Source organism: Agelaius tricolor, unplaced genomic scaffold (assembly GCF_023055355.1).
Source record: "Agelaius tricolor isolate 1412-34295 unplaced genomic scaffold, bAgeTri1.0.p SCAF_51, whole genome shotgun sequence".
Lineage (NCBI taxonomy): Eukaryota > Metazoa > Chordata > Aves > Passeriformes > Icteridae > Agelaius > Agelaius tricolor.
Genome location: NW_027269311.1, coordinates 789,030 through 815,859, shown reverse-complemented (window position 1 = coordinate 815,859; position 26,830 = coordinate 789,030). Strand labels below are relative to the sequence as shown.

The following is a 26,830-nucleotide window of genomic DNA, read 5'->3' as shown; positions in this document are numbered from 1 at the left end:
GCTTCCATAGGGCCCATGATTTGCACAATGGTCTCCTTGATTCCACGATTCCTGGATTCCACAGTCTCACCATCATTTCCTTGGATCTCCATTGTCACAATGACCCAGGGCTCCATGAGGTTCCGTAGTGTCACCGTGGTGGCTGTCAGAGGCTGGATGAGATCCATGTCCCGAGACACCTTGGGATGCTCGGAATGCCCGTGTGGGGCCAGGGCCGGGTCAGGCCTTGGTTTGTGGTGGGACAGAGCCCCGCCCCCAGCCCTGGCCTGGCAGAGCTGCCAATCACACAGCAGGGGGTGATGTTAACCCAGCTCTGATTGGCCCAGCTGTCAATCAATCAATCAATCAATCAATCAATCAATCACACAGCAGCAGGTGGTGCTACTCTGGCTCTGATTGGACAAGCAACTGGCAGTCCCACCCCAGGGGCGGGGCCATGAAAGCCCAGGGGGTTAAAAGCCGGAGCACGAGGCCAGCCCAGGGTCTGGATCCTGCCTTCTCCTGGGGTTCCTCTGTTGGTGATGCTGGAACCCCAGCAGTTGGTACCCATGTGCATGTCTTTCTCGGGATCTTCTGTCTTTCTGTTGTTTTCTGTTTCTTCTCCTTCTAATCCTACTTACCGGAACATTTTTGGGTAAATTCACATGTTAAGTGTTAAAGGATTTTAGGTTAAATGTGTGGGAATCCAGGGAACTGGGAATATTTCTCTGTCTGCTCTGAGGGGTCCTTACCCCCAGAGAAACACTGCATTTAACCTTTGCCCATGGAGAGGGAGAGATTAGAAATCTCTAATTTGAGATAGATTAGAATTCACCAAAATCTGAAATAGATCAGAGGGTAGTATTGTATGTCACTTGGGTGAGAAATTTAGTTTTTGGGATTTTTAGTATGGTGTAGATAAGAAGCAAGAAGGAGGAATTTGGGTGTAGTCCCTGTCTTCTTCTTCATCTACTCCATTTTCTGCAGTGTTGGTGGCACAGGGTGTTTGGTCAAGGAAAGCGCAGTGCAGAGGTTATGGTGACAGTCAAGGGACAAGTTATTGGTAGATAAGTAGAAATAATGTAGGTTTTAAAAGTTAATTGGTTAAGACAACTTTAAAAGACCTTGAAACTGTACATTTTGGGGCCATTTTGCGGTGTTTTTCCAGCACACTGAGCCTGGGGTGCACAGCATGCAAAACTTTAGAAAAGATAACAATAAGTAAGAAGTTGAAGACTGAAAAAGTCCCATGCATCCCCTTTCACCTGGCATAGAACTGCTACTGGAGGTTTTTCCCCATCCAGGGAGTCCCCAGAAAGGCCCAACATGAAACAAACATAAATAACTGTTGCTCTGACAATGGCTGTTATACATTGGCTTTTTTCCATAAAGTTGTTTGCTGAAGGGTGTTGTCTTAATTGGCCAATCATGTGAAATGTGTTGATTAAGGTCCACCTGTAGCAAAACAATGAGGTCCACCTTTAGCAAACCAGGATATAAAAGGACTGAATAAAATGGTGGGCGTTAGCCCTTAGCCTTCTGATCTGAGTCAGTGTCATCTCTGATTCAGCGGTACCATTTGGGGATCCTTTCTGCGCCTCGTGACCCAACAGGAGCTTCTCTAACTATGCCTGAAGCTCCCACTGTGCCCATGACAGGAACCCCTGTGAGTGTCTGGGCCATCCCGGCTCTTTGGCAGCCTGGGGACTCCTGGGATGTCACCGTGGAGCCCCCGTGAGTGCCTGTGACAGATGGGTGCCTTTGCAGCCCAAGGTGCCCTGGGATGTCACCATGGAATGGCTGTGACTGCCTCTGACCACAGGGCTCTTTACCATCCCCAGAAAGCCCTGGGAGGTGTCCATGGAGCCCCTGTCTCTGCATGTGACATTCCAGCTCAGGAACAGCCTGGAGACTCTTGGAAAGTCCCCATGGAGCCCCTCTGAGGGCCTGTTGTAAATCTGATCCTTAGCAGGCAACCATCACCAGGAGCCTGTTGGTATGGTCAGTTTCCATGGCAACCATCCCCAGCCCCCTGTTGCTATGGTCAGTTTCCATGGCAACCATCACCAGGACCCTGTTGCTGTGGTCAGTTTCCATGGCAACCATCCCCAGCCCCTTGTTGCTATGCTCAGTCCCTTGGCAGCTCCATGGAGACCCCATGCCAGGGGTGGTTGCCATGGACACCAGCTCAGGCCTGCAGCCAGAGCCCGTTGCCATGGCAACCATTGGCAGCCCCCATCCCCAGGCTCATGGGATCCCAGAAGCACAGAATTGGCTGAGCTGGGAGGGACCCATCAGGATCCTCCAGTCCAACTGCTGGCCCTGCACAGGACACCCCAACAATGCCAGCCTGGGCCTGGCAGCGCTGGCCAAACGCTGCTGCAGCTCAGAGAGCCCTGGAGCTGGGACCCTTCCCTGGGGAGCCTGGCCAGGGCCCCAGCAGCCTCTGGGCAAAAACCTTTTCCTGACATCCAACCTGAGCCTGCCCCGACTCAGCTGCAGCCGCTCCCTCCACTCCTGTCCCTGGGCACCAGAGGGAAGAGGTTCCCACAGCCCCAGCCAGGGACCCGCTCCCAAGGCTGCTGCCATGGCCACCAGGGCTGCCACCAGCTGGGATGCTCGGTTTCCATGGGCCGGGCTTCAGCAATGGCATTCCCCAATTTCCTGCTCCCGCTAAAACCGCGCTGCCCTCGCTGCCCTCCCGCCTCCCATGGAAAGCACAAAAGGCAAAGATCCCGGGCTGGGATAAGAACAATTTATTGGGAAGAACAACAAGATAAGGAACAACAGGAAAAAAACAATATTGTCAACAGAAAGGATAAGAAAAACTATTTACAGGGAAAACTACAACATCAACAACTGTCTGCCTGGCCACGTATTTCATCCTGATTGGAAAGGACACCCTTCTCCTCAGGGAGAGAGAGTCCCTTTCCTGCCCCTGGCAATGCCCTGAGGTGGGAGTGAATGTAATGACATGTCGATGGCCAGACCCTCATGTTCTTCCATCCCACATCAGGTCATTGGCAGGGGCAGGAAAAGGGAGAGGTGTCTTCCTAGCATGGATCACAGGGAACATGGATCACCAGGGCTGTTCCCAACATGGAACCTCCAATGGGGGATGAAGTTGGAGCTGGGCAAAAAGATCTTCCTGCATTTGGGGCTCACGCAGAACTTCCCTTACTGATGACTCCATTGGTGTCTGGTCAAGTGACAGCTCATGGTGAAGCTCTTCCCATGAAGTGGAGAACTCTTTGGGCCTCTCCCCAGTGTTGATGCGCTGGTGCCTTATGAGGGTGAATATTTTCCTGAAGCCCTTCCCACAGTCAGGGCAGTGGAAGGGCCTCTCCTCAGTGTGAATGTGCTCAAGCAGGCAGAGATGTGAGCTGGTCTGAAACCTCTTCCCACTGGTGGGGCACTCGTAGGGCCTCTCCCCAGTGTGGATGCGCTGGTGCCTGATGAGGTGGGAGCTGCAGCTGAAGCCCTTACACACTTCAAGCACTTGTGGGGCTTCTCCCCATTGTGAAGCTGCCCATGGACCACCAGCTCAGAGCTCCGGCTGAAGCTCTGTCCACCTTCCTGGCCCAGGGTGGGTCTTTCCTCCTCAGAGCACCCTGGGATGGGTTTGGAGCCTCTCCTCCTGCAGGATCTCTGTGGTATTTCCTCCATGTTGGACTCCGCTACCAGGGAGCTGCTCATACGGCCTCTTCCATGAGGTTCTGCCAAGGGGATTTGTCCTCCCTGGTCTCCATCCTCAGCTTCTTCCCTGGGGAAGGAAGGACAACGAGAGGATGGGATTTGCCTCCGTGCCACAGGGAAGGGGAAGGAGATCCCCCCAGTGCATCCCCAGCAGGACAGGGTTGGCAGCAGGGTTGTCCTGCAGCCGGGGGCCGTGCTGGGCTGGGAGATGGAGCAGGAGAGAGGGGGAAATGGGCACTGACTTCCTCCTCACCTGCCTGCGTGTCCCAGGGCTCCTTCCTCTTCCTCTTCCTCGCAGCCTCCTCCTCCATCCAATCAAGACTTGGGAATGGGAAATTCTGTTCTGGGAACCAAAAAGAGGGTGCACACATTGTCTTTTGTTCTGGTTTGAAGGCAAACCTGGGGAAGAGTCTAAGCCAGAATTACAATTTAATAAGAAAATGAAGATCAAGGCAATGTTACAGAAACACTGCCTTAAACTGACAGAGTCAGGATATAACCTGACACCCTGTTGCTGGTCAGGGTGGTGGCTGCAGTCCTGTGGGAGTGATGAACGTGATTCTGTCCAAGCAGGATCCTGTAGAAGGGTCTGGTCTTCCTCTGGAGGTCCAGGGGTGGTTCTGGAGCTCTTGTCCTCTGGGAATCCAGTAGGCAAGCTGCTCCTGGTGCTGCAAGGCTCAGCTTATATCCGGGTAGGAATGCTTGGATCCTCCCCCTGGGTGGAGCATCCCACAATGGGATGATGGAATTTTATCAGCCCTGCAGTGACACACAATGGCCCATTCACAGCAGATATCTCCCCTGGAGGGCGTTATCAGGGCTGAGTCATGGAAGAGATAAAGAACCCTGCCCCACCTGTTTCTAGCAGTTGATGAAGATGGGCATTGAAAACATGCATTTGGTTCCATCTTACATTGCAGCCTGAAACAGTGGGGGAATCCCTGCTCAGGGGGTGAACACCACCCCCCTTACCCAAACTGGCTCAGGTGTAAAACCCCCACCCCGGGAAGGCCACACACACAGGGGACAATGTCACACTTGCCCTGCCCCAGGGGAGGTCTCTGTCCCTGTCACTCCCTTGCTCTCCTCCTTTTCTCTTTCTTTCCATCTCTCTCACGACCTCAAATTTACTGTTCAATAAAATCCATGTTGAATTTTTTCTCGTTAGCACCTTAATTGGAGCAGAGGCCTCTCTCTAATAATTTTCTTAACCAGATTGTGACATTATTTTGGCACAGTGAGTTCAGGGCACTGTTCTCTGACCCCAAGTGCTTTTGACAACATCATAGTTCTGTCCTCTGAGGACGTTGTGGTTCTCTCTGGAGAAACTCTTGGAAACTTGGATGCAGCCTTCTCTGAGCAACTTACAGGAGAACTGATGAGGAAAATGGCCGTTGTGGGTGGCCATTGTAAAGAAAATATTTTCTTTTCCTTCCTTGAAAAGTTTGTTAAAATCACTGGAGGAAAGGGAGCAAATGTTGCCAGCGACACTGACAAGGTTCATTCACTCCAAGGTGAGGATCACAAGGCTCCTAGAAGTCCCACAAGAAGCCCAGCTCAAGTAGCTAAATTCCCGAAAAACTACTGAATTCCCACGCTTGGGGGCTTTGCCAAATGTGAGAATCATGATTCTCTTCATCCCTGTCACCTTCATGACAGGTACACAGAGCTTTTCCTTCCTTTTAATAATTTTTATTCAGCCAAATTTGCTCTTTTCTTTTATCAGAAAATGCCAGCAGCTGAGCTAGAGCTTTGCAGGGGCTGATGAAACTTGGAATTGCCACAGAATTGCTTCTATTGTCAGTTTATTCATGTTTGGGATTTGTTTGTGTTTTCATCACATGTGACTTGTGGGAAAATCAAATATTCATCAAAGTGATTTATGCAGAGCTAAGTTTGATTTCTGCCAAGTTGATTTTGTCCAGTGCCCAGGGGATGCTCAAGGGGTCTCTGTGTCTCTTGCCCTGGGGGATGCTTGGGAGGGCTTTGGGGGGTTGTCCCTGTCCCTGTCACCCCAGGCCATTCCCCAGGGCTGTTCCTGTCCCTCTCACCCCAGGCCATTCCCCAGGGGTGTCCCTGTCCCTGTGACCCCAGGCCATTCCCCAGGGGTCTCCATCATTCTCACCCAGGGAATGCCTGGGGGGTCTCCCTCCCTCTCACCCCTGTGCCAGGGGGTGCTCGGGGCAGTCTCTGTCCCTCTCAGCCCAGGGGATGCTCGGGGGGTCTCCATCCCTCTGGCCTCAGGCAATGCCTGTGCAGGGCTGGGCACCAGGGGCTCTGTGTCCCTCTCACCGCTGAGGCTGCTCGGGGCTGGGGGGGCTCTGCCACCTTCTCACCCCTGGGGAGGCCGGGGGGGTCTCTGTCCCTCTCAGCCCTGCTGGGACCCCACCCAAACATCATCGGGGCCACAGGGACAGAGACACCCCCAAACCCCCAGAAGGGCTGAACCTGGGATTTGGTTTGGGGCTGAGGATTTAGGAAGGGGCTGGAATTGGGGCTGGGCTTGGAGTTGGGGCTGAGATTTGGATTAGAGCTGGGATTGGGGTTAAGGCTAGACATGGGATTGGCTTTAGGGCTGGGGTTGGGATTGGGTCTGGGGCTAGATGAGTTTGGGACTGGGATGGGATTAAATACAGAACTGTGAGTGTGTCGAAACATGGAGTGAGATTGAGACCAGGATCAGGGTCAGGTTTGGGACTGAGCTCACCCAGAGCAGGACAGGACGGGATGTCACTGTGAGAAGGTTTGGGGAAAATACTGATTTGGGGAAAAACAAGGTGTGAATGCCTTGGGTTGGGGATTCCTCCCACACAAGTCCATCTCTAGAAGTCACCTGATGTCCATAAAAACCTCCAAAAATCAAGAGTGAATAAAAAAAAGCCACCACGAGTGTCCCATTTCCAGTCTCATCCCTCTGGTGTTCTCGTGGTCTCCTGTGTCCGGGCTGCTGGCGATCCCATGGGTCCTGGGGATCCCCCCTATTCCAGGGTCCTTCTTAGGGATGCAGGCGGATTTTGGAGTCTCAGGGTCCCCCTCTCCAGCCTCCCCTCAATCCAGCCACTTGGGGTTCCCCCTTCTTTCCACTGCCCTGTCCTTGTTTAGGGCAAATTTGGTTGAAAACCCCCAAAAGGAGTTTCCTCTAGAATGCAGATTCAGCAGCCCCACCCTCAGGCAGTTCGGGAAAATATTTCCTTGGAGAAAAGTGGAAAAAAACTTTATTTACCAGGCAAAGCATTCACCAGCACAAAAATTGAACAATATTAAGCAATAAAACCTCCTGCTGCTTCAAAATAGATGACAAACTCCACAAGTCCCTCCTTGGGCTGTAGCTCAGTGCACTCAGTCTCTTATCAGTCTCTTATCAGTCTCTTATCAGTCCCTCCAGCGCTGGAAATGCCATGGCCCAGGCCTGGCCAGGTGGGCCACAGGTGGGAGCTGCTGGTGGTTTTCTGGGTTTTTAGTCCAGAGCAGGTTTAAACAGCTCCAAAGAAAAAGAAAAACCACAGTCCAGGCAACTTCTCTGCCTCAGAGAGCTAAAAACTAACTAAAAGCAAAGGAGAGCTCTGTCCTGCCTTCTGTCCATCCAGGAGCTGGAATGTGGAGGAGTGAGTGCAGTGTCTGAAAACAAACTGCAGCTTCTTCCTCCTCCCCTTGGCTCTCAGAACCAGCCTTAAAGGTGCAGAACTCATTTCTGGGCTAAAGGGACCGATGGGGCACGAGCATCATGAAGTCACCCCAGGACACGCCCCTGTCAGGGTCAGGGGGTCCCGTCCCCACCTCATCTCCGGGCTGCCGGGGGTGCCCCAGCTCCGGTATCGCCCCTTCCCCTCTCCCCGCCCTGGGGGTCCCCCGTTCCACAGCCCCGGCTCTCACAGGGATCCCCAAAACCAATGTCCCGCCCCGTCGGTACCGGGCCATCCCCACGTGGACCCCCAGGGACCCTCCCGAGGGGCGATCGCGGCTCCTCTGCCCCCGAAAAAGCTCCTCTTAGGGAGCCCGGAGATACCCGGGGCTCGAGTCCGGGATCTGCCGGCTCCGAACGCTCTCCAAAAAAATCCTCCCGGAGACCCCTGGCTGGAGTTATTTGGGAATTTAGCTACTTGAGCTGGGCTTCTTGTAGGACTTTTAGCAGCCTTGTGTTCCTCACCTTTGAGTAAATGAACTTTGTCAATGACGCTGATATAATTTGCTCCCTCTTCTCCAGTGATTTTAACAAACTTTTCAAGGAAGGACAACAAAATATTTTCTTTTTCACTGGCCACCCACAACAGCCATTTTCTGCATCAGTTCTTCCATAAGTTCCCCAGGAGGAAGGAGGGACTGTGTCCAAGTTTCCAAGAATTCTTCCAGAAAAAACCACAACCTCCTCAGAGGGAACCATGATGTTGTCAAAGGCACCTGGGGTGAGACAAGAGTGCCCTGAACTCACTGTGCAAAAATAATGTCACAATCTGGTTACGCAAATTGTTAGAGAAATGCCTCTGCCCCGGTTAAGGTGCTAACGAGACCAAATCCAAAGTAGATTTTATTGAACAGTAAATGTGAGCTAGAGAGAGAGATGGAAAGAAAGAGAAAAGGGGGAGAGAGCAAGGGAGTGACAGGGAGAGAGACCTCCCCTGGGGCAGGGCAAGTGTGACATTGTCCCCTGTGGGTGTGGCCTTCCCGGGGTGGGGGTTTTACACCTGAGCCAGTTTGGGTAAGGGGGGTGGTGTTCACCCCCTGAGCAGGGATTCCCCCACTGTTTCAGGTTGCAGTGTAAGATGGAACCCAATGCATGTTTTCAATCCCCATCTTCATCAACTGCTAGAAACAGGTGGGGCAGTGTACTTGATCTCTTCCATGACTCAGCCCTGATAACGCCCTCCAGGGGAGATATCTGCTGTGAATGGGCCATTGTGTGTCACTGCAGGACTGATAAAATTCCATCAACCCATTGTGGGTTGCTCCGCCCAGGGGGAGGATCCAAGCATTCCTACCCGGATATAAGCTGAGCCTTGCAGCACCAGGAGCAGCTTGCCTACTGGATTCCCAGAGGACAAGAGCTCCAGAACCACCACTGGACCTTCAGAGGAAGACCAGACCCTTCTACAGGATCACTGCTTGGACAGAATCACGTTCATCACTCCAACAGGACTGCAGCCACCATTTAATGGGACTGCAGCCACCACCCTGACCAGCCACAGGGTGTCAGGTTATATCCTGACTCTGTCAGTTTAAGGCAGTGTTTCTGTAGCATTGCCTTGATCTTCATTTTCTTATTCAATTGTAATTCTGATTTAGACTCTCCCCCAGGTTTGCCTTCAATCCAGTTCAAAAGACAATGTGTGCACCCTTTGTTTGGTCCCCGAAACAGGATTTCCCATTCCCAAATCTCGATTGGATGGACGAGGAGGCTGCGAGAAACAGGAAGGAGCCCTGGGACACGCAGGCAGGTGAGGAGGAAGTCAGTGCCCCTTTCCCCCTCTCTCCTGCTCCATCTCCCAGCCCAGCACAGCCCCCGGCTGCAGGACAACCCTGCTGCCAACCCCGTCCTGCCAAGGATGCACTGGGGGGATCTCCTTCCCCTTCCCTCTGGCATGGAGGCAAATCCCATCCTCTCCTTGTTCTTCCTCCCCCAGGGAAGGGGCTGAGGATGGAGACCAGGGAGGACAAATCCCCACAGCAAAACCTCGTGGAAGAGGCCATTTTAAGTGGCTCCACACTGCTGAATTCCAAGATACAGGAAAAGCCCCAGAGATCCCGCTGGAGGAGGGGCTCCAAACCCAGCCCAGGGGGCTCTGAGGAGGAAAGACCCACCCTGAGCCACCTTCTGAGGAAGGTGGACAGAGCTTCAGCCAGAGCTCAGAGCTGGTGGCCCATGGGCAGCTTCACAATGGGGAGCAGCCCCACAAGTGCTTGGAGTGTGGGAAGAGCTTCAGGCAGAGCAGCACCCTGATCAGCCAACAGATGATCCACACCGAGGAATGGCCCTACGAGTGTGGGGAGTGTGGGAAGGGCTTCAGCTGCAGCTCTGCCCTCATCATCCACCAAAGCATTCACGCTGGGGAGAGGCCCTACGAGTGTCCCCAGTGTCAGAAGAGGTTTCATAGAATCTCCCATCTCCTCCAACACCAGCGGATTCACACCCAGGAGAGGCCCTTCCTCTGCCCTGACTGTGGGAAGGGCTTCAAGCACAACTGCAATCTCGTCACCCACTGGCGCATCCACACTGGGGAGAGGCCCTACGAGTGTCCCCAGTGTGGGAAGAGCTTCACCAGAAGTTCTCATATGAAAAGACACCAACAGAGGCACTAGTAAGGGAAGCCTTGCAAATGCCTCGATTGCAGGAGCAGCTTCATTCACCACTCCAGCTTCATCCCCCATGGGAGAACCCACATTGGGAAGGGCCCTGGTGATCCATGTTCCCTGTGATCCATGCTAGGAAGACACCTGCACCTTTTCCTGCCCCTGCCAATGACCTGATGTGGGATGGAAGAATGTGAGGGTCTGGCCATGGTCCTGTCATTACATTCACTCCCACCTCAGGTCATTGCCAGGGGCAGGAAAGGGACTCTCTCTCCCTGAGGAGAAGGGTGTCCATTCCAGACAGGATGAAATATGTGGCCAGGCAGACAGTTGTTGATGTTGTAGTTTTCCCTGTAAATAATTTTTCTTATCCTTTCTGTTGACAATATTGTTTTTATTCCTGTTTGTTCCTTATCTCGTTGCTGCTCCCAATAAATTGTTCTTATCCCAGCCCGGGATCTTTGCCTTTTGTGCTTTCCATGGGAGGTGGGAGGGCAGCGAGGGCAGCGCGGTTTTAGCGGGAGCAGGAAATTGGGGAATGCCATTGCTGAAGCCCGGCCCATGGAAACCGAGCATCCCAGCTGGTGGCAGCCCTGGTGGCCATGGCAGCAGCCTTGGGAGCGGGTCCCTGGCTGGGGCTGTGGGAACCTCTTCCCTCTGGTGCCCAGGGACAGGAGTGGAGGGAGCGGCTGCAGCTGAGTCGGGGCAGGCTCAGGTTGGATGTCAGGAAAAGGTTTTTGCCCAGAGGCTGCTGGGGCCCTGGCCAGGCTCCCCAGGGAAGGGTCCCAGCTCCAGGGCTCTCTGAGCTGCAGCAGCGTTTGGCCAGCGCTGCCAGGCCCAGGCTGGCATTGTTGGGGTGTCCTGTGCAGGGCCAGCAGTTGGACTGGAGGATCCTGATGGGTCCCTCCCAGCTCAGCCAATTCTGTGCTTCTGGGATCCCATGAGCCTGGGGATGGGGGCTGCCAATGGTTGCCATGGCAACGGGCTCTGGCTGCAGGCCTGAGCTGGTGTCCATGGCAACCACCCCTGGCATGGGGTCTCCATGGAGCTGCCAAGGGACTGAGCATAGCAACAAGGGGCTGGGGATGGTTGCCATGGAAACTGACCACAGCAACAGGGTCCTGGTGATGGTTGCCATGGAAACTGACCATAGAAACAGGGTCCTGGTGATGGTTGCCTGCTAAGGATCAGATTTACAAAAGGCCCTCAGAGGGGCTCCATGGGGACTTTCCAAGAGTCTCCAGGCTGTTCCAGAGCTGGAATGTCACAGGCAGAGACAGGGGCTCCATGGACACCTCCCAGGGCTTTCTGGGGATGGTAAAGAGCCCTGTGGTCAGAGGCAGTCACAGCCATTCCATGGTGACATCCCAGGGCACCTTGGGCTGCAAAGGCACCCATCTGTCACAGGCACTCACGGGGGCTCCACGGTGACATCCCAGGAGTCCCCAGGCTGCCAAAGAGCCGGGATGGCCCAGACACTCACAGGGGTTCCTGTCATGGGCACAGTGGGAGCTTCAGGCATAGTTAGAGAAGCTCCTGTTGGGTCACGAGGCGCAGAAAGGATCCCCAAATGGTACTGCTGAATCAGAGATGACACTGACTCAGATCAGAAGGCTAAGGGCTAACGCCCACCATTTTATTCAGTCCTTTTATATCCTGGTTTGCTAAAGGTGGACCTCATTGTTTTGCTACAGGTGGACCTTAATCAACACATTTCACATGATTGGCCAATTAAGACAACACCCTTCAGCAAACAACTTTATGGAAAAAAGCCAATGTATAACAGCCATTGTCAGAGCAACAGTTATTTATGTTTGTTTCATGTTGGGCCTTTCTGGGGACTCCCTGGATGGGGAAAAACCTCCAGTAGCAGTTCTATGCCAGGTGAAAGGGGATGCATGGGACTTTTTCAGTCTTCAACTTCTTACTTATTGTTATCTTTTCTAAAGTTTTGCATGCTGTGCACCCCAGGCTCAGTGTGCTGGAAAAACACCGCAAAATGGCCCCAAAATGTACAGTTTCAAGGTCTTTTAAAGTTGTCTTAACCAATTAACTTTTAAAACCTACATTATTTCTACTTATCTACCAATAACTTGTCCCTTGACTGTCACCATAACCTCTGCACTGCGCTTTCCTTGACCAAACACCCTGTGCCACCAACACTGCAGAAAATGGAGTAGATGAAGAAGAAGACAGGGACTACACCCAAATTCCTCCTTCTTGCTTCTTATCTACACCATACTAAAAATCCCAAAAACTAAATTTCTCACCCAAGTGACATACAATACTACCCTCTGATCTATTTCACACTTTGGTAAATTCTAATCTATCTCAAAGTCCTGGAAGTCCTCTCCATGGGCAAAGGTTAAATGCAGTGTTTCTCTGGGGGTAAGGACCCCTCAGAGCAGACAGAGAAATATTCCCAGTTCCCTGGATTCCCACACATTTAACCTAAAATCCTTTAACACTTAACATGTGAATTTACCCAAAAATGTTCCGGTAAGTAGGATTAGAAGGAGAAGAAACAGAAAACAACAGAAAGACAGAAGATCCCGAGAAAGACATGCACATGGGTACCAACTGCTGGGGTTCCAGCATCACCAACAGAGGAACCCCAGGAGAAGGCAGGATCCAGACCCTGGGCTGGCCTCGTGCTCCGGCTTTTAACCCCCTGGGCTTTCATGGCCCCGCCCCTGGGGTGGGACTGCCAGTTGCTTGTCCAATCAGAGTCAGGGTAGCACCAGCTGCTGGTGTGTGATTGATTGATTGATTGATTGATTGACAGCTGGGCCAATCAGAGCTGGGTTAACATCACCCCCTGCTGTGTGATTGGCAGCTCTGCCAGGCCAGGGCTGGGGGCGGGGCTCTGTCCCACCACAAACCAAGGCCTGACCCGGCCCTGGCCCCACACGGGCATTCCGAGCATCCCAAGGTGTCTCGGGACATGGATCTCATCCAGCCTCTGACAGCCACCACGGTGACACTACGGAACCTCATGGAGCCATGGGTCAGTTGGGACAATGGAGATCCAAGGAAACCATGGTGAGACTGTGGAATCCAGGAATCGTGGAATCAAGGAGACCATTGTGCAAATCATGGGCCCTATGGAAGCAAGGATCAGTGGTCAAACTGTGGTTTGATTGTGATTGATTTAAAATAGAAACAAGGAGCCATTGTTTCACAGCGGGGCTGCGTGGGGTCAATGGACCCTTGTGACTCTGTTGGGGCTCATGAAACCAAGAAGCCATTGTGACATTGCCAGACCTCATGGAATCAAGGAGACCATTGTGACAGTGTGGGCACCCATGAAGTCAATGGAACATGGAACAGGTCTGCCTGGTTTGGCCTCCTGGGGGCTGTCTGACAAGTCCCACTGAATTTGGCATGTCAAGGGCCACTTCCCATCTGACCGTGAAGCACTGGGGCTCTGTGCTTTTATTCCTATGGGAAAGAACTGTCTTTCCTGTCTAGGCACCCATGGCCAAAATTGGGATTCTGCATCTAAAATTCCCTATATCCAAGGGTTACTCCCAGACAAAATCTGCCCTTACAGTCAAGTCTGGCCAGCCTTGGCCTCTGGTGACTGCCTCTCATCTGCCCCTGCACCACTGGGGCTCACTTGTTTCCTTCCTATGGAGACCATTGTGACACTGTGGGGCATTGTGGAACCAGTGGGCCATGGTGACACTGCAGGCCCCTGTGGAACCTGTTACACTGTAGGAACTTGTGGAACCAAGGGGAACATTGTGACCCTGCAGGGTACCATGGATCCAAGGGGACACTGTGATACTGTGGGGCCTCGTGGAACCAAGAACATCTTTCGGTTCTCGTGGAACCAAGAATTTGTGGCTCTGTGTGGCCACATGGTCCCAAGGGGCCAGTGTGAAGCAGCAGGGCTTTGTGGAACCAGAGGCCATTGCTGCATTTCAGGGCCTTGTGGAGCCAAAGGACCAGTGTGATCCTGCAGGACACCGTGGATCCATGGAGAGCATTGTGGCACTGCAAGGCCCCATGGAATAATGGAGACCATTGTGACCTGCAGGGCCTCATGGAAGGAAGGGGCCATTGTGACACTATGGGGACTTGTGGAACCAAGGGAATCATTGTTGCACTACTGGGCCCCAATGGAACCAAGGGGCCATTGGACACAGCCAGGCTTCATGGAACCAATAGAGCATTGTGACACTGTGGGGCCTTGTGGAACCATGGAGACCATTAAGATCCTTAAGAACTTGTGTAACCAAGGGGCAATTATGACACCTGAGGGCATCATGGAAGCCAGAGAACCATTGTGGCACTGCAAGGCCTCATGGAAGCAAGGAGCCATTGTGACGCTGCAGGGCCCCTGTGGAACCAGGGGAACATGAAATAGGTGTGGCTGCCTTGGCCTCCCAGGGGTCACCTGACAGGTCTGGCTGACCTTGGAATGTGGAAGGCCACTCCCATCTGCCCCTGAAACACTGGGGCTCTGGGCTCTTCTTTTAATGGAAAAGAACTGTTCATTTTTTCCAGGCATCCATGGCCAAAATTAGGATTCCACTTCCAAATTTTTGTTTATTCAAGGATTGCTCCCAGACAAAAGTTGCCAGGACAGACAGGTCTGGCTGGTCTTTCACTCCTAAGGGGCAGCATTTTCCTATTTTCCAAACACTGGAAAGGGCTCTGTGCTTTTCTTTTTATGCAAAAAAAATAAAAATCCCTCTTTTCCAGGCACAAATGTTTTAAATTAGGACTCTGCATTCATAATGTGAAATATGCAAAGGTTGTTTCAAGCATGCCTGCCAGGACAGACAGGACCCTGCCTTAGCCTCTGCTGGTTGCTGTTCATCAGCTCCTGAAACACAGGGGCTCTGTGGTTTCCTTCCTATGGAGACCAATGTGACACTTGGGAGCCTTGTGAAATGCAGGGGCCATTGTGACACTGCAGAGCACCATGGATCCAAGGGATCATTGTGACACTGTGGGGCCTCGTGGAACCAAGGACATCATTGTGGCTCTGTTGGGCCGCATGGTCCCAAGGGACCAGAGCAAAGCAGCGGTGTGGGAGTTAGCCTGGGTGTACCTCAGAGTCATCCAGATTTTACCCCGGAAGAACTGGGCATGAGTTTCAAGCCCTGGGAATCATTTGTTTAACTTAGGGTGAGTTTGAGAGTTCCCCCATAAGCCTTTAGTGTTGTTATGCTAACTTGTCCAAGTTCTCCTCCCCTATTGGTTACTTGTTTCCCCTATAGGGTTATTGTTCTAGAGTGTTCTACCCTCAAGTGTATATTTTGTTGCTTCCCCCTTTTCTCGGGTCTTTGGATCCTGCCCCTCATACTGTTCCCATGTTCTTCATGTTTATATTGTTTTTCACCCAGTTCTTAAAGTTCCTTCTAAACAACTCCATCGATCCTGCTCCTTTTCACTTTTGCCACCCTCACCCTGAAGTCAGGGAACCAGAGAGGTTTGTCACAGCCACCCTCATTGTGACATTTGGCACCCAAACAGGGACCATGACACTCAGGGCTCCCTGTGTCAGTCACGTCAGCTGGGGTTAGCTGATGGATAGGCCAGCGCTCCCTGGGATTTTGGATTGTGCCAGGCCCAGTGGATTCATTGTTGCTTCAAGGGACCTTGCACAGGATCGGCAGGGACAACGATGGTTTCACCTGCATAGGATTGCAGGTGGGTTTGGGGAAATGCAAGACATTTATTGCCCGTTTTGCCACTGTGTTTTTACAATATGCACCCACATCCCATAATTGATTTGGGGTCCTCCGGTGGCTCTTCCCCATAAGGCAGAGAAAGAGAAAAATGGGCAGCCAGAGGTCCAAAGTAGAAAGGAGCATATACGGATGCTTCAATTCTCACTGATCATGACAAAATATTCTCAAAGAACGAATTAAAATCAATCATGAGGAGGATCATTAAAAATTTTCCAGACGCCTCTGCTGATGAAATCCATACCACAGAATTTTGGGACTCAGTGGGAGTTAAATTGTATAAGCTTTTGATCAAAAGGGACCCCACTGCACCCTGCATGCTCCCCATCTTCCACACCACCATTCACCAGCAAGCATTTTGTTGAAAACTCAATCCGTTGGTCACTCCTAACTCGGGACCTCCCCTCAAGCCTGCCTTTCTCACACCTTCCACGATGGCCCAAGCTGGCAATGGCCACGCTGTCTTGGAGCATCATGCCCTGGAGACTCAAGACAGAAGGAGCCCGAATGTGACTCGGGAGCCCAACCATCCTCCCTCCATCTTGGCTCCTCCACTTCCTGCTCCCACAGCCTTCTCTTCCGCCCTGAACGAACCTCCAGACTCCACCCCCACAACTGCAGGTCACGCCCCCACTGTCAATCATCCTCTCCACCCTGGGCCATGCCTCCAGGTAAGGAAGGAGACTGGCAAATAACCTCGAAACTCCTCATTGCCGCTGTATATTAGAAGGGGTCAGAATCCCAGCTATCAGCCATTGCTTTATGGGGAAATCAAGGATCTGTGTAGGGCAGCTAAAGACCATAGGAAGGACTTACCTTGTTTTAATGGCCTAATGAGGGCCATATTTACATGTCTTAACTCCCTATGATTTAAAATATATTATGACCATGTTGTTGTCACCTACAGAATACACCCTGTGAGAAGGGGATGGAAGTGTTTACTAAATCAATTAATAGCAGACTATGCTAATAATGAGGCAAGGGCAGAATTGACAATCAACCATCTAGCTGGAGAAGGACAGCACAGCCTACCAGATGATCAAGCAGCAGGTATCCACAGAGAAGTATTGGATGATATCAGAGAGATGGCTTTAAAAGCTTTAATCCAGGCGTCAGATGGTAGCACCCCCAATTTGGACTCCCTTGGGTGGCTGCAGCTAAAGCTTTAGGACAATCAGACCATCCTGGGTGCCTGTTGAGTAAGCAAACCAATGCTGCCTCCCTCACATTGAGTGGCTGCTCTCAGACACAGAGACCATCAGACACGCCACCTTGCAGAACAGCGATAGAGTTTTTACTCTGGGCACATGGGCATGGCTGTGTAGACTCTGAGGGCATGTGCTGCATGAACCTCTCCAGCCACAGCGAGTCAATCCACAAGAGCATTCAGGCACTGAAGGAAGGGTTCAAGAAGCTTCAAGTAGAAAACAAAGACTGGTTCAATAAACTCTTCCAATCCAAGGGACTAAAGGGTTGGATGATGTCTGGCTAAAAGAGGACATTTAATTCTCTTAGTGGTTGTTGTTGTATTGATAATTGTCCCATGTTTGTTTTCATGCTTTTAGAAAGTCTTACAAAATTCTTTCAATTCCATCTTTGTTGTAAAACAGAAAGGGGGAAGATACCCAACACAGGCTCCTCATGGACTCCTTGAAGGAGAGAATTGGAGGCCAGGATGGCACAAAAACCTCTCAGAGACTCAGTATGGGAAGGAAAATCCTTAAAAGTATCTAAAAGTATTCTAAAATTCATAAAGTACCTTAAAAACCTTGAGTATCTCAAAGCATTAATGAGCCCCACTAAGTGTCAGTACAAAGCTCTCCAGGGGACTCGTTAAAGCAGATAATTGGGGCCATGATTGCACAAACCTCTCACAGAGTCTCTATCAAAAGGGAAACACCAAGTACCTTCAAATAACTGAAGTACCTTGAAGCATTAATGAGCCCCACTGAGTGTTGTTACTGACAAAGCCTCTCCAGGGACTAATTACAGCAGATAATTGGAGGCCATGACTGCACAAACCTCTCAGAGACTGCAAGGCAAAAGCCAAAGCCAAAGTCCTTTGAAAAAGCTGCAGTCCCTGCAGGGAGCATGAAGGAGCCCCCAGGGCCATTGCTGAGCAAGGCTCCCCAGGGACTCCTTGCAGCAGATCCTTGAGGCCACTGGGATGTGGGCTAGGGGGGGATGCTGAGGGCAGCACAAGGGGCTGACAGTGCCCAGCCTGGCTGGGGCTGGGCCAGGAGGCCCCAGGGCCTCAGGACAAGGTGTCTCCTCCCAGCCCTTGGTGGCACAGACCCTGCTGTGCCCCAGGGCACCAAGACTTGGCTTCTCTTTGTCCCCACCTGTCATCACTGCCTGCAGTTCTCTGCTCTGCCTGGGGCCTGGGGACACTTGCTCAGTCGTGTCCCTCTCTGGGACCCATTAAAAGTCCAAGAAAGTTTGGAGCTGGATTCTGCCTTGGAGTTCTGGAGAGGTTTCTTCAGCTCCCTCTCAGGGACTGATGTCCAGGGCCTGAGCACAAAGCCCCAGAGGCTGATTAAAGTCCTGGTGCTGTGTCTGTGCTGCTGAGCTGGGCTGGGCTCCTGGCACAGAGGCAGCTCCTGGTCCCCAAGAAGAGCTTCAAAAGCACATTTCTCTGGATGAGCAACTCTTGTGCCAGCCCAGCAGGGCTGGGGCACTGCCTGCAGCCAGCCCGGGCACAGCACAGAGGCACAGAGAGCTTCAATCAGTCAGGGCTGGGAAGGGGCTGAGAAGTGCCTGGGGCACAATCACTGCCAGCCCTTGGCACAGGAACCTCTGCCTGCAGGACAGTGCAGCTGCAGCTCCTGGAGCCATCTCCTGCAGCTGGAACATGCCAATGCCTGCAGAGCCTGTGAGTACATTCTCTGCTTGTCTCTTGTGCAGAGCAGCCAGGGGTGCCCAGGGCTGTCCTGCAGAGCAGGGTCCTGCAGCCCAGGGCGCTGTGCTGGGGCAGGGACTCTGCTGCCTGCCAGGGACAGCTCTCAGCCAGCCCTGGCAGCTGTTCCCAGCACTGGGGGACAAGATCTGGGTGGCAGGAGACAGCTGGTGAGGCTTGGGAGTGTTCTCCTTGTGTGGGGAGGATGCTGCATTGTTCAGGTCTGCTCCCAGCATGGCATTGAACTGCAGAATATTTTCAAGTGGATTATACAGGGAGCACAGCAAGGCAGGGGCTGCATGAAAGGGGAAATCCTGCTTTTTTAATCTACTGCTCTGGGTTGCTGGGATTGGAAATTGCCCATAGATATTAATCTCTCAGTTCAGGCTAAGAAAAATGAAAAAATTTTCTCTCTGATCAGAACAAACAAGGCAGTGACAGAAATGAGGGCTCCTTAGAGACCATGTCAGTGTTGCTTTTCCAGCCTCCTCAGGGTTGCTCTGATGTTGCCATCAGAGCCTGCAGAGCCAGAGCTGCCCCTGGGCAGTGCCTGAGCTGGGAGGGCTCTGCAGGGCAGAGCTGAGCCCCCAGGGCTGGGCTGGGCTCTGGCAGCACTGGCAGGGCCCAGCCCTGGGCACAGGGAAGCAGCTGCTGGCAGGGACAGCTCCAGGCAGCAGATCCCTGGGCAGGCAGTGGGGGGAAAGTGCCCCCAGCCTGTGCTGGGATATTTCAAGTCCTCTCTAAACCCAACTATTCCATGATTACTTTTCTTACAGATCCCCATGTGAAGCAAATGTCCAACAGCAGCTGCATCAGGCACTTCCTGCTGCTGGCATTGGCAGACCCGCGGCAGCTGCAGCTCCTGCACTTCTGCCTCTTGCTGGGCATCTCCCTGGCTGCCCTCCTGGGCAACGGCCTCATCATCAGCGCCGTAGCCTGCGGCCACCACCTGCACACGCCCATGTTCTTCTTCCTGCTCAACCTGGCCCTCGCTGACCTGGGCTCCATCTGCACCACTGTCCCCAAAGCCATGCACAATTCCCTCTGGGACACCAGAAACATCTCCTACACTGGATGTGCTGCACAGCTCTTTTTCTTACTGTTCTTCATTTCAACAGAGTTTTATCTGCTGACCATCATGTGCTACGACCGCTACGTGTCCATCTGCAAACCCCTGCACTATGGGACCCTCCTGGGCAGCAGAGCTTGTGCCCACATGGCAGCAGCTGCCTGGGCCAGTGCCTTTCTCAATGCTCTCATGCACACAGCCAATACATTTTCCCTGCCCCTGTGCCATGGCAATGCCCTGGGCCAGTTCTTCTGTGAAATCCCACAGATCCTCAAGCTCTCCTGTTCCAAATCCTATCTCAGGGAACTGGGGCTTCTTGTGCTTACAGTCAGTTTATCGTTGTGTTGTTTTGTGTTCATTGTTTTCTCCTATGTGCAGATTTTCAGGGTCGTGCTGAGAATACCCTCTGAGCAGGGACAGCACAAAGCCTTTTCCACCTGCCTCCCTCACCTGGCTGTGGTCTCCCTGTTCCTCAGCACTCTTGTGTTTGCTCACATGAGGCCCCCCTTCATCTCGTCCCCATCCCTGGATCTGGCCCTGTCAGTTCTGTACTCGGTGGTGACTCCAACCCTGAACCCCCTCATCTACAGCCTGAGGAACCAGGAGCTCAAGGCTGCAGTGTGCACACTGATGACTGGATGCTTTTAGGAACATTAAACATGTGGCCAATTTCAGCAAAAAACTTTGAATAAAGTAATTTTTGATAATTTCTGTTGGTTTGCATGTGGGTATTTTTTTCCATGTTTTAGTTTTTCATATTTTCCATAAAGAAATGTCATTTCTTGTGCCATTTCTCATTATGTTTTTCTTTGCCTTCCCTGTGGCCACAGACTGTATCAATGAGGGGTTGCGCTCTTTGTGGCTTTAAATGAAGTAAAGGATTTCCCAGCAGAGTTTTCTGCAGAGATGCCCTTGTGTTGCCTTCTCTGGAGCTGCAGCAGCAATGTCTGTGTGCAGAGCTGGGGCAGATCAGTGCTGGCCCAGCAGCCGTGCCCAGCAGCAGCAGCAGCAGCACTTGGTGTTGCCAGTGCTGCTGCCGTGGCCCTGCCCCGCTGCCCTGGTGGCCCTGGTGTTGCTGCAGGGCCTGAGTGCTCTCGGGGCCGGGCACAGCCCTGGGGGTGGCAGTGCCGGGGCTGCAGCAGGGACAGGCCATGGGCACTGCTGGGGCAGCGCTGACGCCTCAGGCCAGGCCCTGGGGGCTCCAGGCTCCTTGCCCAGGCTCTCTCAAGGACACGGCCAGGCCAATGCTCAGCACAGAAACCCCCGTGAGCAGCCCCAGGCTGGCCGTGGGCAGGCTGGGGGCAAACAGCATGGCTGGGGCTCTGCAAGGGCCCTGGGGCAGACGGGAAGGAGCAGCAGAGCAGGGGCTGATCCATGCCCAGTGCGCTGCACAGCCCAGGGCAGCGTCCCAGAGCCTCCTCATGCAGCTGCCAACAACATCCCCCCTCTGCAGCCCTGGCCTCTCCCCCAGCTCACACAGCTGCCCCATCCTTGCAGGCACAGGCACGGCAGCACTGCCTCAGCAGCCCCTGTTTGCATTGCACACAGCAGGGGCAGCACCCCCATGCTGCTGCTGTGGGGACATGAACCTGAGGGAGCACAAATGCCATCAGCCCCTGGGGCCAGCAAGGCCTGCGGGACACCAGGGAAACCACTCAGCTTTGTCCTGGCCTCTGCACTCAGCCAGAAAGTTTGTTCCCATCAGCTGGGAGTTTCCTGTGCCACTGCAGACGCTGTTGCTCAGAGCCAGGGCTGCCTGGCAGCCACCCCCAAACTGCCCTGAGCATTTCCTTGGCTTCTCCTTTGCTTTCTTTATTCTTCCTTGGTCCAGATTTCTTCCTGATGCCCAGCTCTGTTCCCTCCCCTGCAAACAGCCCATCCCTGTTTGCCCTTTCCTCTCTGGCCACACTCCCCATTGCAGTTCCTGGCTTGGCCCCATGGGAACGTCCCTTGGGCAGCAGGATCATCCTACAAGTGCTGCAGGAATTGTCTGCAGGCTCCTGCAGTGCCTGCTGCTGCTCCCTTGCCAGAGGCACCCCAGGCCAGGGGGGCACATCTGGGCTGCTGTGTCTGGCTCTGGGGCTCCCTGTTCTGGGCAACGAGGAGGAGCTGCAGAGGCTCTGCAGGGCTGACAGGATGGGCTTTGGGGCTGCCAGGAGAAGCTGAGGGACCTGGGATGCTGGAGCTTCTGAAGAGGAGGCCTAGGGCTCATCCTGCACCTGCTCCAAGGGTGGTTTCAGAGAATCCAGAATCGGGAAGGTTGGAAAAGACCTTGGAGATCATCAAGTCACACCTGTGCCCTGTCACCACCTTGTCTCCCCTGAGCCTCCACTCCTCCAGGATAAACAACCCCAGCTCCCTCAGCCTCTCCTCACAGGACTTTTGTTCCAGACCCTTCCCGAGCCTTGCTTCTCTGGACATGCTCCAGCCCCTCCATGTCCTTCCTGAATTGCGGGACTCAGAACTGGACACAGCACTCGAGGTGCTGCCCAACCAGTGCCCCCGAGCACAGGGGAAGAATCCCTGCCCTGCTCCTGCTGGTCACACCATTCCTGATCCAGGCCAGGAGCCATTGGCCTTCTTGGCCACCTGGGCACACTGCTGCCTCATGTCCAGCCTGCTGTCCATCAGTCCCTGCAGCTCCCTTTCTGCCTGGCTGCTCTCCAGCCACTCTGTCCCCAGCCTGTAGTGCAGCAGGGGTTGTTGTGGCCAAAGTGCAGGACCCGGCACTTGGACTTGTTAAACCTCACCTTGTTGGATTTGGGCCCTGGATCCAGCCTGTCCAGGGCCCTGTGCAGAGCCCTCCTACCCTCCAGCAGATCCACTCTCCCAGACAACTTAGTGTCACCACGGTTCCATGAGACCCCAGAGTGTCCCAATGGTCTCCATGATTCCATGAGGCCTCCCAGGGTCACAATGTCCCTTTGGTTCCATGGGACCCCTTGGTGTCACAAAGTCCCTTGGATCCTTGGGCCCTGCAGTGTCACAGTGGATCCTTGGTTCCATGAGGTCTTGCAGTGCAGCAATGCTCTCCTTGGTTCCACAGTGTCACCGTGGCCCCTTGGCCCATGTGCTGCCATGTTGTACACAGTGTCACCATGGTCCTCTTAGTGCCACCAGGCCCCGCAGAGTCACAGTGGCCCCTTGCTTCCCCAGGGCCCTGCAGTGTCACAATCATCAGAGAATCAACCAGGCTGGAAATGACCTTGGAGAGCATCAAGTCCAACCTGGCACCCAACACCACCTTGTCACCCAGATCATGGCACTCAGTGCCACATCCAGTCTTTCCTTAAACACTTCCAGGGACAGTGACTCACCCACCTCCCTGGGCAGCCCATTCCAATGCCCAATCACCCTTTGTGTGGAGAATATTTCCCAATGTCCTGTCTAAATGTCCCCTCGTGCAGCTGAAGGCTGTGTCATCTTGTCCTGTCCCTGTTCCCTGGGAGAAGAGCCCGACCCCCACCTGGCTGCACCCTCCTGTCAGGGAGTTGTGGAGAGTGATGAGGTCTCCCCTGAGCCTCCTCTTCTCCAGGATAAACAACCCCAGCTCCCTCAGCTGCTCCTCACAGGACTTGTGTTCCAGTCCCCTGACCAGCCTTGTTGCCCTTATCTGGACACGCTCCAGCCCCTCCATGTCCTTCCTAAATTGGGGGGCCCAGAACTGGACACAGCACTCGAGGTGCTGCCCAACCAGTGCTGAGCACAGGGGAAGAATCCCTGCCCTGCTCCTGCTGGTTACACCATTCCTGATCCATAGGAGTGACAGGGGTTGGATGGGGGAAATGGTGGGGAGGGGCTGGGGACAAAGTCTGATTGATTGTCAGCCATAAATGGTCTTGATTTTCATATCTGTTCACACAGCATTAGAAGGTGCTGGGGGTCAATATCAATTAGACATTGCTGATACCAAATATAAAGAGGAGATGAATACCGGACAAAACAGTTCTTTCTGCTTTATTTTTTTTTCAATATAGCAGATTCACTTTGAGTACATTTCTGAAATTTGTCTAATTAACCACAGAAGAATTGAGAACTTAGATTATTCCCAGGGGCTTTTCTTGTTCATGCATTTTGAACAAATGTTTATGAGCCTTTTTCATTGAATTCCTGAACTGAAGAGCTCCAGAAGGTAGAGGCCTCTGGAGTAGTGAAATTCATCAGCAACCCCCAAGTGGCTGAGGATCCATCCCCATGAGAGCAGCAATGAACAGAAATGGGCACAGCTTTGTGGCTGCCTGTCACGGTTTGACGCTGGCGCAATGCCAGTGCCCCCATGAAAATACATTCTCCCTGGTGTCTACTGTGATATGTGACCAGGAATAGAGCTAGGCAGGCTCCAGCTTAGGAATAGAAGGAAAAAAACTTTATTAACTTACAATATATAAAAGAAACACACACAGAACTCAGGATGAAAACCTTCCAAACGTTCCTCCTCCACCCACCAAATTCCCAATACATCACAGTAAGACAAAACTTTGGATTGTCAATTCACTTATTACCCCTCAGATCACCAACTCTCAGTCCATCACCACCCTTCAGATAATCAATTCTCAGTTCATCAAGAGGAGGGAAGTCCTTCTTGTGCCACAGGCTTCCCCAGGAAACACAGCCGAAACCTCTTTTGTTCCCATGTCTCACGTGGCACCGCCAGAGATCATTTGCCATCGTGACATCTTCCTTTCATGCCCAGTGCTCTCACCACTGCGCATTGACCAGAGCTGCTTCTAGGGTTTTCCTTTTACGAGTGCTTTGTCCAGTTCCAAAAAGAGCACAGTCTCTCACTTTCAGGACACCTGTCCCCGCCCCCCCCCAAAATTTCACCCCCTGGGGCTGAGGGGTACCAACACTGAACTCTCTTGGCTCCAAGCCATTGCCTCCCCCTAAATGCAGTCTCTGTGTCACAGGAAAATAAAACAGTTCGGTCCATGGCTATACAAGAAAAGTCCAGCCAAAGGCAACTCCATCATCTCCTGCCACCTAGAATTCTTCTCAACTTCTCTTGGACATCTTTCACTTGCATGGACTTTCATCACACTTGCCCATTTCCTGCTATTCATCCCTATCTCTCTTCTCATTCAGGAGGAGGATCAGCATTTGTAAGGTTTCCATCATCCAAGAAAAGGGTAAAAATCTCAGGCTCTGCCTGTCCAGAACGCCCACGCTGCTCTGCCAGGCACCTTCTCACTGCACACCCCCGGCCCCACCACCCTTCTCCTTCTCTCCTTCTTGGCCGGTCACTGTGCTATCACATTTCAAGGTGGCACAGGCATAGGCTGGCGCTCTCTCTCTCTCCCTCCTGGAGGTGCAGGGGGGGCGGGTGGCTGCCCTAGGCCCTCAGGCCCAGGCCTGCCTCACCCGGCCACATGCCTTCCCCCTCCCCGCCCAGCCGCAGCAGCTGGGCATGGAAGCTCTGAACCTTTCCCTGACCGGAAACAAGAGAAAGTTTTCCTGGGAGTTCTCTGCTTTAAACCCCCTGTGTTCTCAGAGGCGTATCCATGTCCTCAGTGGCCACACCAGGTGCCAATATTCAAATCTGAGCATCTATTGGTTTGAACACAGCATCCCAAAAAACTCACTTCCTCTCACACCAGGATACTGCCCCAGCTTTGGCATGGGCCCTGGGCCTGGAGCAGGAGCAGCTCTTGAGGGCCCCAAGGCCGGGGCTCTTGTGCTGCCCTGGGCTGATGGGATGGCAGCAGGGGCTGCAGAGCTCTCAGCACCTCAGCCCAAGGGGAGCAGGGCAGCCAGGGAGCCTCCTTTGGCCTTGGCCAAGCACCTTCCCCCATGGCTGGGGCTGAGTCCTGTGGCAGCTGCAGCTGCTGCTGTGCCCTTGGCAGGGGCTGAGGCCGTGGGGCCAGTGGCCAGAGCAGCCTGGCCTGAGCAGAGCTGTGGGGCCAGAGCCGGCTGGGCTGGGCTGGGCTCAGAGAGGCCCTTGGTGCTGCCCAGAGCTCAGGGCAGCTGGCAGAGCTTGCAGGGAGCTGGGCTGGGCTCCGAGAGCCTGGCCCAGAAACCATCAGTGTCCATCTCAGCCTGGCTGAGCGTGCAGGGGCAGGACTCAGGCCAGGCCTTGTGGGGCAGGGCCAGCGCCTGTGCAAGGCATTGCAAACAGGCAAGTGGCCCAGAGAGGAGGCTGCTCTGTGCCCTTGGTGGCACGGACAGAGCAGGGAGGGGGCCCAGGACATTTGTCAGCGCCAGCCTCTGTGCCCATGTGTTGGCAGCCCTGGCTGCTGAGCCCAGCTTTGGCCTGGGCTGAGTTTGGCTGTGGCCCAGCTCCATCCTCCTGCGGGGCTCATGGCCTGTTCCCGGCCATGGCCAGCCCTGGCTGCCTCTCTGCTGGCCCAGAGGCCGGCAGAGCCCGGGGCAGGGCTGTCTGTGCAGCCCCACAGGTGCCAGGGGCTCTGCAGGAGCTGGCAGAGGCTGCTCAGCAGGGAGGCCATGGGGCACAGAGCCCCAAGGCTGCTGTGGGCACCACGGCACAGGGGCCGTTCCCAGCCGCAATGCTCCTGGCCTGGGCTGGGCCTGCACAGGGGCTGGGCCACCATGGCTGGGCCAGCACAGGGCCACAAAGGGGCCACGCAGCCGCTGCCGGGGCCGACAGCAAGGCCAGGCACACACAAGCAATTGCTGAGCATGGCCTGCGCTGGCCAGGCCTGACTGTGCCAAAGGCAGAGCTCAGCTGCCCTTGGGGGCTGCAGCAACACTCCAGAGCCCAATGAGCCTCCATGGCTGTGCTGGAGACCAAGGCTGCAGCAGGGAAATGCAGGGCTGCTGTGGGATGGGGAGGCCATTGAATTCCAGCACACACCTCAGCTCTCTGATGATCCCAGCACCATGCTGGGCCCTGTTTCAGACTGGAGCAGAGCAGATGTTGATGGGACAGGAGCCCTGCGGGGCTGTCAGGGACCTGCAGCTTGCAAGGTGCTCTGCTCTCCCTCAGGTGCTCTGGGAGAGATCCAATCCCAGCTGGGTACCTCAGGGCACAAGTGGCACTGCCTCTTCATGGGCACACAGCTGATGTCTCCCTGGAAAGGGGCACAGGTGTTAATACCTGTTAGTTTCATAATATACAAACAAATCTTTATTTTCTGGGTCATTTGAGTACTTTTAAGAAATGGCAAAATTTTCCGACCAGGAACACGAAGTTCCTGGAAGTGTCTTCTGATGGCAGAAGGAGAAGAAATGCTGGTCTTCCTGTGGACT

At 53.6% G+C, this 26,830-nt stretch overlaps 1 protein-coding gene across 1 annotated transcript in view; it reads left to right on the top strand.

The window, feature by feature from the left end:
- The first annotated feature begins 9,055 nt into the window (after positions 1–9,055).
- LOC139604468 (zinc finger protein 391-like) overlaps positions 9,056–26,830 on the top strand; it is a 200,497-nt gene continuing 182,722 nt past the window's right edge. Inside the window, exons 1-2 of the mRNA XM_071455622.1 lie at positions 9,056–9,107; positions 9,494–9,845. Of these exons, the coding sequence (XP_071311723.1) occupies positions 9,056–9,107; positions 9,494–9,845 (404 nt within the window). The remainder of the gene's footprint in view (positions 9,108–9,493; positions 9,846–26,830) is intronic.